This window comes from Danio aesculapii, chromosome 19 (genome assembly GCF_903798145.1).
Source record: "Danio aesculapii chromosome 19, fDanAes4.1, whole genome shotgun sequence".
In the NCBI taxonomy this organism is placed as follows: domain Eukaryota; kingdom Metazoa; phylum Chordata; class Actinopteri; order Cypriniformes; family Danionidae; genus Danio; species Danio aesculapii.
In genome coordinates this window covers 49,512,532-49,525,663 of record NC_079453.1, presented here as the reverse complement: position 1 = coordinate 49,525,663, position 13,132 = coordinate 49,512,532, and the positions used below count along the sequence as shown (strand labels likewise).

At 35.2% G+C, this 13,132-nt stretch overlaps 1 protein-coding gene across 1 annotated transcript in view; it reads left to right on the top strand.

Moving 5' to 3' along the window:
* The window catches only part of angpt1 (angiopoietin 1), a 217,445-nt gene that overhangs the window by 201,522 nt on the left and 2,791 nt on the right, over positions 1 to 13,132 (top strand). Inside the window, exon 9 of the mRNA XM_056479444.1 lies at positions 12,182 to 13,132. This exon is cut by the window's right edge and continues 2,791 nt beyond it. Coding sequence (XP_056335419.1) covers positions 12,182 to 12,345 — 164 coding nt within the window. The 3' untranslated portion in view covers positions 12,346 to 13,132. The remainder of the gene's footprint in view (positions 1 to 12,181) is intronic.

Sequence of the window (13,132 nt, the reverse complement as noted above, 5' to 3'; positions counted from 1 at the left end):
ACAATTATTATTCTGAATAATTAATCCTAAATGTAACTGGAAAATAATTATTTAAGAAGTCTTTTGCGTGAATATTAATTTCAATTGAATGAAATTCTATAGACAATTCTATTGAATATATAAAAAAATGTTTTATAGAATTATCTGTTGTTTAAGACATGATACGTGGCAGAGAATTAGCTTTATTAAGTTTGACCTCCCTGACTGGTCATTACTTCCTTCATACAGAAAAAATTCTATCAGGAGGCATGCTTTTAGTAAAGATCACCATCATATTATTTAAACTTTAGTTTTGTCGACTGCGTGCCGACACCTCCGCATAAAGGCAGCAGGTGTCTTTTTTTTCTGCATGCGTGTTAACAACCAGAACTCGCACCGGGAGAAGAGCAGCGCGTCAGGGTCTAGCAGGAGGGGTTTGTGAGGCGTGCGGGTTTGTTTTTTTCTGCGCACATGCAGAGATGTGTCAGTTTGCTTTTTGTTTAAACTACATTGCTTTTACCAGCGTTGATGCGATTTCACATAGAGAGTAACGTCTTTATTCAGGGATTACCACTCTTAATAAATACACTTGCATATGAAGTAATTAATATCTCAATGCATTTACTGGGGCATTGGCGATGTTTACAGGGGCACGTGCCCCAGTAAATTGGGTCTAGCGATGCCCCTGGTGTGTAAATCTATATTTATTCAGTTTTTAATTAATTACAGTAATATTATTGACTAATATGTAAATGTTTATCAGATTTATTTACAATGCAGTTTGTGACATAATATTTTCTGTCTTTTAGTAGAGATATTATATGAGAGACTTGCTTTGTTTACCAAATAAAGTGAATCTAATTAAATTTGCATTTTAAACATTAAATAAAAGTTAAAAAGGTATTCTTTTTTATTTCACATATTAAGGTTTTAGTTATGATACTTCCACAATAATTCCGCACAAATGCGCATATTTTTGCCAAAATTCTCAGCAGAAATAGCAAAAAACGTCTGCAGATTCCGTCTGGCCCTACTTATAATCTAATGAGAAATAGTTGGCATGTAGATGCAATGTAACTTAATTCAACAAACGGACCATCAAAATAAAGTGTGACCAAGTGTATATATTATTTCATATGCAATATATTGTTTCAAACTACTAAAATATCAATGAAGTCACTTTGTTAAACGGCGCAGTTGAATTTCCAACATCAAAAGTTAAAGGATCAGAGATCAAGCTCCCAAAATCAGTTCATGACTGTAAATAAACTTCAAATACAGAACCTAAAACAATTAACAGAATTGTTTTAAGATCATGCGTAATTTAATAAGCCAAAAATTAAGAAAGATTCTGTCTGTATGCTAAACGTGGCCTTGACCCTGATTGACCCCTGAGATATTTAATATCAGGATGAGAATAAATGTGACATGCATAAATCTGCAGGGGTGAATTGGGGAGATGCAATTAATAAAAGTTTAGATATTGTTTCTTATGCAATATATTGTTTCAAACTACTAAAATGTCAGTAAAAGTCCCATTGTTAAACGGCAAATACAGAACCTGTTAATTAAAAGACGTTAATATTAGGTTAGATTTAGGTTGTAATGTCAGGTGACCAAAATTCAATGTCTAGCCAGCGTCTAAGGACAATGTTATTTTGATGTCCAATAACAGCGTCAAATGACCAGTGGTGTGAAGAGTACTGAAAAATCATACTTAAGTAAAAGTACCATTACTTGCCTAAAAATGTAGTGTGAGTAAACATATCTGTTGTAAATATTACTCAAAGTATGATATAAAGTAGCCCTTTTCAAATTAGTCTAGAGTGGTGAGTATTACACTGTTAAAAGCTGATGCATTTACATGTAATTTGAGGATGTGTGTAAACGAAACATTCTGTAGTGCATTTAGTTATAACCCAGCAGGCACACAACATCATAAGACGTTAATATTAACTTAGATTTAGGTTTTTGACATCAGGTGACCAAAGTTCAATGTCTAGAAAACATCTTAGGACAACGTTATTTTGATGTCCAATAGCGACGTCAAATGATGTTGATATTTGGTCGATTTTAGGTTGTTAGAAACTGACCAAAATCCAACATCGAATCAACATCTTAAACAAACATCATATTGATGTCAGATATTGACGTTCATTCGTCAGGTATGGCAACTAAAATCCAACATCTGACAGACTTCATAGTGGTAACGTCCACACAACGTCAAGCTGTAACATCATTAGATGTTGATATTTGGTTGGTTTTAGGTTGGACATTGACGTTGGCCTGACATTGGGTTCTGATGTCAAACCGATTTTCATTTCCAAACAAAATGCAACGTCTCCACAACGTTGGGATACAACGTCAATCTGACATCATGTTGACGTCTTGTGCCTGCTGGGTGTTTAAGGTCATTTTGGTCATCATACAGTAAACATCTGTCATCTTGTCAATGACATGCATCTAAACAGTCTCTGGGTCAATGTGTGTAAAGATTTTGGACAGCTTCTTGGACACTTTTAATGCGTCCAAACAGTTTGCTGCATTTATAAATTGCCCATGTCTTGGGGTAGTTCATTATGATGTGATTTACCTTCTATGTGTGATTTGATTGGACAGGAATCACAGGACTGATTTTTCTAATCCCCATAGACAAGAAATAATAAAGTAATGACTGCAGGTTGAAGGACAGTAGTGGAGTAAAAGTACCAATACTGCAGTAAAAATGTACTCAAGAGAAAGTAAAAGTAGACACTTTTAAAACTACTTAGTAAATTACAATTTCTGAGAAAAGCTTCTCAATTACAGTAGTTTGAGTATTTGTAATTAGTTACTTTACAGCACTGCAAATGACGTTGATATTTGGTTGATTTTAGGTTGTGTTAGAGAGTGACCAAAATCCAACGTTGAGCCAACATCTTAAACCATCAAATACTGACATTTATTCGTCAGGTATGGCAACTAAAATCCAACATCTGATAGACGTCATAGTGGTAACACACCGTCAATGTATAACATCATTAGACATTGATATTTGATTGATTTTAGGTTGGATGTTAGACATTGAGGTAGGCCTGATGTTGGGTTCTGAGGTCAACCTGATTTTCATTTCCAAACAAATTGCAACATCCCCACAACGTTGGGGTACAACGTCAATCTGACGTCATGTTGACGTCTTGGGCCTGCTGGGTGTTTAAGGCCATTTCGGTCATCATACAGTAAACATCCATCATCATCTCATCAATGACATGCATCTATACAGTCTCGGGGTCAATGTATGTAAAGATTTTGGACATCGTCTTGGACTCTTCTAATGCTTCCAAAGAGTTTGCTGCGATTATAAATCACCCATGGGGTTGGACAGGAATCACAGGACTGATTTTTCTAATCCCCATAGACAAGAAATAATAAAGTAGTGACTGCAGGTTGAAGGAAAGTAGTGGAGTAAAAGTACAGATACAGCGCTAAAACTATATTCAAGGGAAAGTAAAAGTACACATTTATAAAACTACTCAGTATATTACAATTTCTGAGAAAAGCTACTCAATTACAGTAGTTTGCTACTTTACACCACTGAACAGCATGCATAATTTAATAAGCCAGAAATCAAAAAAGATCATGTCTGTGTGCTAAATGCTAAACATGGGCCTGATACTGATTGACCTCAGAGATGTTTAATATCAGGATGAGAATATAAATATGACGTGCATATGGGAATTGGGGGCGATGCAATTAATAAAAGCTCAAAGTGTCGCACTGAGAGATTTTTAATGAAAGTTCTGGAGTGCGGAAATGCCCCGAAATTGTCGTTGTCAAAGTAGAGCCCACTAAATTGTGTAGCGTAAGTGCTCTAATGAAAGACATATTGGTTCCAGCTCTGGATTGTATCATGAAATCAAACTTTTATCATTCTGTTGCCTCATTTTTGGTAATGCAGTGTGGTTAACAAGCCTATAAAACACAGACCCTGGAGACGGGCCTCAGATTCAGAAAGCACAGAAACATGCAGAATCAGAGTCCAATCGGTTCAGTGTGTCAGCGAGAGCCGTGATAAAGGGCAGCGCTTTTGGCTCGCAGACCAGGGGAAAATGTCACAGATCTCTCTGGCATTTGAGCCGGGGAAGTGAAGCTGGAGTCCTGCGTGCCAAGATATGGGCAGTATGTGGGTACACTTCATGTGTACGTGTCTAATCGAATGAACAGGCCCGACGAGCAGCGTTTAATGCTGAGAGAAGCTGAACGCTGACTCAGTGTTGCTTTAGTAAATTAAAACTATTACAGATATTAGAGTTTTCAGTTGTAGGAGTTTTAAAGTGGTCACGCTTTATGATAAGGTTTCATTAGCTCATGTGTTTACTAACATTAATTAATTATGAATAATACGGTCCCCCTTTATATTAAGTGGCCTTAACTAATATGTACTTACATTGAAATTAATAATTAGTTACAATGTACTAATTGTGTAAACGTTTTTACATTGTGCTTATGATTGATATTGAAATACTTGCATGTAAATTCATCTGTAATTATTTTCTGTACGTTTATAATTACACTGTTGACCATAACCCCACCAATATCCCAACTCAATAGCACAAAAAGTGATCTGCAATACATTATGAACACAATAAGAACATTGTATTTATATTTTGGTGAATGTACATAGTAGTTAAGGACACTTAATATAAAGTGGGACCAATAAAACTTGTGCAACATTTATTAATCATAGTTCAACATTTACTATACATTATTATCATCCACATTCATGCTTGCTAGGATTAGTTGCATTGAGTTAACATCAACAATGAACAAGTCTTTTCAATAACTAATGTTAACCAACATGAACAAACATGACTTGTTGATATAATTATACGCGTTACTACGGAAACATGTTAATATGCGGCTGTCAAACTGCTGGGAAAATCGCACTCCTACGTCAAGTTGCGGTCGGCCTCAAAATGGGAGGGATTTGGATCCTATAGTCCTATTTTATAGTCAGAAAAATAATAATAATAATATTAAAATACTTGTTGTGTTTATATCACCCCAGTATGACTGTGGACACACTATACTACACACAGTTCTGTCAAAACAGCTTAAAAAATGATTTTCATCATAGGTGCCCTTTAAAATAATGTACACATTTATGACACTGGTATATATGGAGGACATTTAGGTGTCAAAATATATCTAAAGCGTGTACTGTAGTTATCCATGCATTTATATAATTGCCAAAATGTACTTTTTAAATTATACGTAGCCTGAATTTTGTTACTAAACATGTCAATATATACCTACTGACAAATCACTGCAGCACCAAACACTGAACATTAGTTTTCATCTGAAAGTGAACATTTAGGATATGATTATAAATTATGAAATATTTTTTATTTCAAAAGTTTTCAGAGTAAATATGTTGGTTGTTTTGATGTTTCAGAAATAACAATTCAGAATCCATCATTTATATAAGCAATATTACATAAATAGCAGTGTGATATTTATTTTGTGGGAGGCCGCAGGTCAAGTCCCTGATAGTGCACTCTACCAGTGCCGATATACAGCCATATTAGACTGCTATGAGTGTGATACTGTAATTATACAACAGTTTGATGGCATAATCGTGTATATAAAAAAGAAAATCAAACACAGAGAGTCTCAAAAATGCTTTTGTGAGAGGAACTACTTTCTTCCACCACACATTAACATCTGCAGCTGACGTCAGAACAGCAGAAACCGCTGCTCATTCACCAACATCACTGTATTCACTAGTATTCGAATGATTCTCTAGTGTAATGTCTAAAGTGATGAGAAAACAGGTTGTTTTTTGCTCACATTTTCAAGATTATAAGGCTGAACAACATGAAATGCCATCAATCTACAGATATTTCCCAGTATTTCTCTTTTGCAATCTGGATACCACAATAACTAACCCCAAAAAAGCCAGAGCAAAGCAAACAAAGCAAACTGTTTCTTTGGTATAAATACAGCACTACAATATACAAAAGAGAGATTGACACAGAATGTCACTTACTTTATTTATAATAATATAATAATTTATTTGATCAGCTGTAGCTTGAATTTTATGCTGAGAGAATGCTGTTTTTCTCTCATAAGCACTTATTATGTGGTCTCTGTTGCCATCTTGTGGCAGAACGTCAACAGTTACTCTCTTTGGTCTGCTCAGACAGGCGGCTGATGCACTGAATCCGATGCTCAGAATTTTTAAATATTTAAAATAGGCACTATCCTTATAAATAAACTGCAGAGCTGCAATCTAAACAACAACATTCTCACCTAAAAAAGCCTCAAAAGTACATTATGTTGTCCAACAGCAGCAATATTTGTCAAACTGTGGTGTCCTCTGCATATATATATATATATATATATATATATATATATATATATATATATATACACACATACATACAGTGTTTCCTCCAGCTGTGGCGGCAGGCCTTTTTTATACAGATCTACCAACTACCTGTGGCGTTATTTCAATAATAAATGTCGTGAGCGCAGTATTAGAAGTCGAGATCGCATTTATGTAATAGCCTACAGCATGCGGATTTCTTTGCTTGCGTGCCGATTTTATCTGCTCGTGCACAAAACTTCTTGCCTCCCCCTCAAATATAAGCCGCTTTAAGAGCGCGCAGATCTCTCCAGTGTATGTCTCCAGCATTTCTTAGATTTGCTAGGAATATTTATGAATGCCTCCGGTATTAATGCGTCCTGAAGTAAAGTGAAACGGCTATACGTCGTGTTTGCTGGCCTCACGCATCAGGTATCTGTCACAGTCAGTCAGTCAGCACGTAACCTTAAAGGGTTAAACAAATGACGCACAGCACTACTACTATTACCGAAAAGTTTGCGCTGTTATAATTCACTTACCTTTTAATACGTTTTGGTGTGATTATCACGCGTTATTAAAAAAATAGAATGTTTTGAATGAGAAGCTGTAATGTAGCCGTGGCGGGATGAATCTTGGCGTAGCGCCCCGCCATGGAACAATGAATGTAGCGGAAACCATGTATATATACCCCATTGTGAAAATTGATATATTTATCCATTTCCCAATGAATATAGGTCATATATTTTGGTGCATTTAAACAAAACTGATTTATTAAACATAATTTTATTAAGATAATATTTTAGTCACCTTTTAGTCATCTTTAGAAATAGAAAGATAATACATTTAAATTCACGTGCAATATTGCAACAAAATGTTATGTATTTTTGTTTCTCTTATAAATTTTTGCTTCTAATTTGTGGACCATTATCGTAAGTTATTAAGTTAGATTAGCTCTAGATTTGGCTTCAGTGCTGACTAAAATAAAGTACATGCTCAAATATAAAGCGCCCTGTAGAAAATATTAATTTATACATATATAAATCCTCTGTTATTTTGAAGTATATTTATATGCATATGTATTTATGTTTGTTTGCACATCACTCCTCAATATCACTCCTCACTCTACATTGAGCGGATTATACCTGCATATTGTTGGATCAACTTTAAAGTGAGCTGTAACTTTATCAGTAAGCTGATGAATGCATAACACAATAGTCGGCAATAGAAATAGTTGCTCAATCAACATTAGAAACCTAAATAGCATCACACTAGTAGACTGTACATCTACTTCACGTAAAGCACTGCTCAGCCTGCCAGCAGGGGCATTTTATGCATTGTGGTTGATGTGGTTTTTATGAGTAAAGCAATTAAAATGGCTGTAATTTATTGCCCTCTTATAAAAATATGAATTTTATGAGGATTTAAGACGAGACGTCCCATTTTGGTGTCTGCATCAAATTAAATTGACAAAAGTGATTTTATATACGAGCATATAATGCCAGTGAAATGTTTCAAATTACTATAAAATGGCAAAGTGAAATAGGGCTTTCATTGTCATTCAGTGTAATGTGTTTCTGTAAAAAAGAAAACGAAAACACTTTGGGCTCTGTCATACATCGGCACAGGAAGGCACAAGGAGTGCATGGTGGGATTTGTTGCTATTTTCAGACCAGCACAACAGGTATGATAGAGCCCAAAGTGATTTTCACGTTTTGCACTTTGTGGACTCATTAGATTAGATTATATTAGATTCAACTTTATTGTCATTACACATGTACAAGTACAAGGCAACGAAATGTAGTTTAGGTCTAACCAGCAGTGCAATGGCAGCAAGTGCAGGATATAGGTATAAGTTATAAAGTGCAGTTATAGAAAAACTATGGTGATATTTACAGATGGATGTACTATCAACATTATATACAGGTTGTGTTAGCTATGAACAGATTTACAATAAATTAATATATGTACAGGATGCTATTAATAATCAGGAGTGGCAGATAGATAAACATAATTATAAATGTCCATGTGCTGTGGGTATGTCCAGTTCAAGTAAATGAATCAGTGCAATGAATATGTGCAAACTTTAAATGTGCAAATGTTAAATAGTGCAGTGATTGTGAGGAGTTTAAGTTAGAGGAGTGTGGGGGGTGTATTGGGGGGGCAAAAGAGTCAGTGAGGGGCAGAGTTCAAAAGGAAGACAGCTCTGGGGAAAAAGCTGTTCCTCAGTCTGCTGGTTTTTGTCCGCGGGAGCCTGAAGCGCCTGCCGGAAGGCAGGAGAGAAAACAGTCTGTGAGCAGGGTGAGAGGTGTCCTTAAGAATACTGCGTGCTCGGCGCAGACAGTGTTTCCTCTGGATGTCCTCAATGGCTGGCAGTGTAGTCCCTGTGATGCATTGGGCAGTTTTTACCACCCGCTGCAGTGCCTTACGCTCAGCAACAGAGCAGCTTCCATACCAGACTGTGACGCAGTTGGTCAGGATGCTTTCTATTGTGCAGCGGTAGAAGTTCACCAAGACGGCTGATGAAAGCTGGTTCTTCTTAAGTTGCCTCAAGAAGAATAGGCGCTGGTGAGCCTTCTTGACCAGGCTGGAGGTGTTGGTGGTCCAGGAAAGGTCCTTAGAGATGTGGGTACCCAGGAACTTGAAGTATGAGACAGGCTCAAGGTGTGCTGGTCTGAAAAGGGGATGTGTTAAGACTTTTTTTCAGTTTATTCATGACAATTTGCATTTGTTTAACGTTATTTATATTAGTATTATTTATTATATGCATATTAATATTTCTTTAAATAAAAACAAGGTTAGATTTGTCCACCTGTGGGGTTTTAGAGATGTCTGCATCCCTATCTGGGGCATAAGAACAGGATTTGTGTTTGGATATAACTCCGTTTTTTGACCACACTTTATTATTATTGTTCATTTATTCCTCTGGAAATTAGAACTGAATTTAGAAATAGTTTTAACCAAGTATTTGAGCTTAACAAAGGAAATTAAATATGTAGGCTAATGGATGTCTTCAGTGGAGTGAGTTTCCACAGTTTCCTCACTCCACCAAAGTAAAGGAGTAAAGTAAAGAGAAAGTAAAGAGGCTGAATGGAAGAGGCTTGTTCTTTATCCTCGCGCCGCAGATGCTCTGTTTAACTGTTTTCTCGCTAATGAAGCATTCAGTTTTTACACAATGTTTTTCATGTAAATAGCAAATGTGCCTGACTTTTAAAGGGAATGTGAGATGAGACTCTGATTGGTTTATTCTCAAAACACACCCAGAAATCATTAAGAGAATAAGCACAACCCTGTTAGACCATGCGCCAGATTAATGCATTTGTGCCAAAGCTTTAGGGCTCTATTTTAATGGTCTAGGTGCAAAGTCTGAAGCACAGGGCGCAAAAGCATTAAGGGCGTGTCCAAGTCCACTTTTACTATTTTAAGAATAGAAAAATACGGACAGGTTGAGCTTATTCTCTTAATGAGTTATGGGTGTGAGAACAAATCGATCAGAGTCTCATCTTCCATTCCCTTTAAGAGTCAGTTGCGTCACGCCATAGCGCGTTTGCTATTTACATGGTGGGCTTTGTAAGAGTAAAAACTGAACGCTTCACTAGCGAGTAAACAGTTAAACAGAGCATCTGCAGCGCGAGGATAAAGAACGAGCATCCTCCATTCAGCCTCATTACTTTCACTTTCTCTCTTTCGTGGATAAGGAAACAGTGGAAACTCTGATGTGCTCTGCGCTGGACTTCATCTGGTCTATTGCTCAGTCTATTTTAGTTCCTCAAAATAGCAATGCACCAACAATGCACCTTAACACACCTCCTTTATAGACCAGAACACCCATGAGTCCACACAGTGGCGCAAATGGATTTACTTTTTAAACAACGCGGCGGAAAACGAGAAAATTAAGGTTGTGCTGGTCTGAAAATAGCAACATGTCGTGGAAACACGTCTTGCGCCTTATTGTGCCGGGTGTATGATAGGGCCCTTAGACTTAACGCTTATCTCGTTAAAATAGAGCCCTTATTCTGTTAAAATATAGATGAAGGTGAGAATTTTAGCCATCTTATGACATTTGTATAATTTTTTAAATATTTCCCAAGCACTGTTAAACAGAGAGAAGTTTATTCACAGCATTTTTATCATAATATATTTAATAAGTCATTTCAAATAGCTAATTTGTTTTTTCTTTGATGACAGCACATAATAATTGATTAGGTCTAAAAGATACTAGTATTCAGTTTAAAGTGACATTGAAAGGCGTAACTAGGTTAATCAGTCAAGTGATTGGACAACAGTGGGTTGTTCTGTAGGAAATTGAAAATAAAATACATTTTTCTTAAAAGGGCTAATAATAATGACCTTAAATTATTATTATTTTATTTAAACTGCTTTTATTCCAAGCAAACTAAAAGAAATAAGACATTTTTCAGAAGAAAAACATACTGCAAATATTGTTATGGTTAAACATTTTTGCGCGAGGGCTATTAATTTAGATGTATAAAAAAGAATTTATTTTATTTGATTATATGACATTGGTGTTTATTTAACTTTTTTTGCATTAGTATGCACAATAATACATTTTGTTATATTATTTCTTATTGTTATGAATATGCTTTTTATGCATTTTTTTTGACTCATACTAACCACTTTTCATCTTTGCCTTGTATGTTTAAAATTAAAACAAAAAGTATAATTACTATTATGTATTTTTATGTATTTTACATTTATTTCTTTGTTTATAAATTTATTTTGCATTATTATAATATTTTTTGCAATATTATGCACAATAATATATTTTGTTCTAATATAGCAAGTATATATATATATATAGCTAGCAAGTCAAAGAGGCCACAGAGAGTGAGAGAGAGAGAGCTTACAGCTTTTGTTTTCTCCTTTACTGGGTGCTGATGTACTTCCCTGTTAGTGAAAGATTGTCCAGCAAACTCACATGCAGTGAATTGTGCACAGTTATCTGCTTTTTAAGTAGTTGGAGTGTTTTAATTACTCGCGGTCTCCTCCTTCGCCATAGTAAGCTAGCGCCATATAACACATATTTGATAAATGACGTCTGTACATAATAACTGGTTATGAATATTACTGAATTGATACTGAATTGTTTGCGTATAAAATACATTTTTCTTAAAAGGGCTAATAATAATGACCTTAAATTATTATTATTTTATTTAAACTGCTTTTATTCCAAGCAAACTAAAAGAAATAAGACATTTTTCAGAAGAAAAACATACTGCAAATATTGTTATGGTTAAACATTTTTGCGCGAGGGCTATTAATTTAGATGTATAAAAAAGAATTTATTTTATTTGATTATATGACATTGGTGTTTATTTAACTTTTTTTGCATTAGTATGCACAATAATACATTTTGTTATATTATTTCTTATTGTTATGAATATGCTTTAAAAATATTTTGAGTTACCTCATCACTTGGACTTTGAACGGTTACTTAAAATCAATGTTTAAATACTATTTATTATATTTTATTTTTATATTACATGTTTTTATTTGTTTGTTTATTTGTTTTGCATTGTTTTTGTTTAGATTTTTTTGCAATAGTATACACAAACATATATTTCGTTGTATTATTTCTTCTTGACATAAATATGCCGACATTTTTTTTGACTCATACTAACCACTTTTCATCTTTGCCTTGTATGTTTAAAATTAAAACAAAAAGTATAATTATTATTATGTATTTTTATGTATTTTATATTTATTTCTTTGTTTATAATTTATTTTGCATTATTATAATATTTTTTGCAATATTATGCACAATAATATATTTTGTTCTAATATTTCTCCTTGGTCTGAACTTCTCTTAACACAGCTGTGCATGTTTTTGTATTTTAGGCTGGTGGTACGACGCCTGCGGGCCGTCCAACCTGAACGGTGTGTATTACAGACAAGGACAGCATGTCGGAAAATTCAATGGAATCAAATGGCACTATTTTAAAGGCCCCAGTTACTCTCTGCGCTCCACCGTCATGATGATCCGACCGGCCGACTTCTCATAGTCCTCCTCAAAATATTACCAAATGTGTTGCATTTGTGCACAAGACTTTATCAGCATGCAAATACTGCAGCATTGTTTGGTGATAGCAGGAATCCTGTGAAAAAGAGGCTGTCCTGTCACCTTCCTGAGCCTGAGTGGGAATCGGCATGTGTCCCGGAGCTTTTATTTTTACATATCAGAGGTATGAACTGAAGTGCATTCACTTGTCACTCAGGACTGTTAATGCAGCACTTCAGCAAGTGAACTCCAGCCGACATGCGCACTTCCAAGAGAACTTAACGCAGCTTGAATGCCCTCCAATAACCTAAAGGGACCTATTAATGTTAAATACAAACGTGTTGCACAGATATATTTGGGTTGTGATACATTAGTTCACATTTTTTTATTCTATTTTCTACATTAATCCTGTCAAAGACGTGAAGAAAACCATTGCATGCAGCATTAAAGGTGACTTTCAGAGCTATTTACAAGGAATGTTTTTGTTTTTTCTACGTCCTCCAGCCTGACTGTGTTGAATACTGAGTGTGCGAACTGCAATTTATTATTGACTTTGAACTTTGGTACACTTTTAAGCATGCCATGGCTTTTGGCAAAGCATGCCAAAGATCACAGCTATTAAAGAGGTAATATTGATCTAATATTAACAGCAAAGCCAATGACACATGTACCGGTGCAGTGTTATGCATATAATAATGTTTTAATTCATCCATACCGTCAGATTTTGTCATGTTAAGAATGTTTTCAAAGCAGTGTTATTCATATCAATGAGTTTGCATCATATTGTCCTT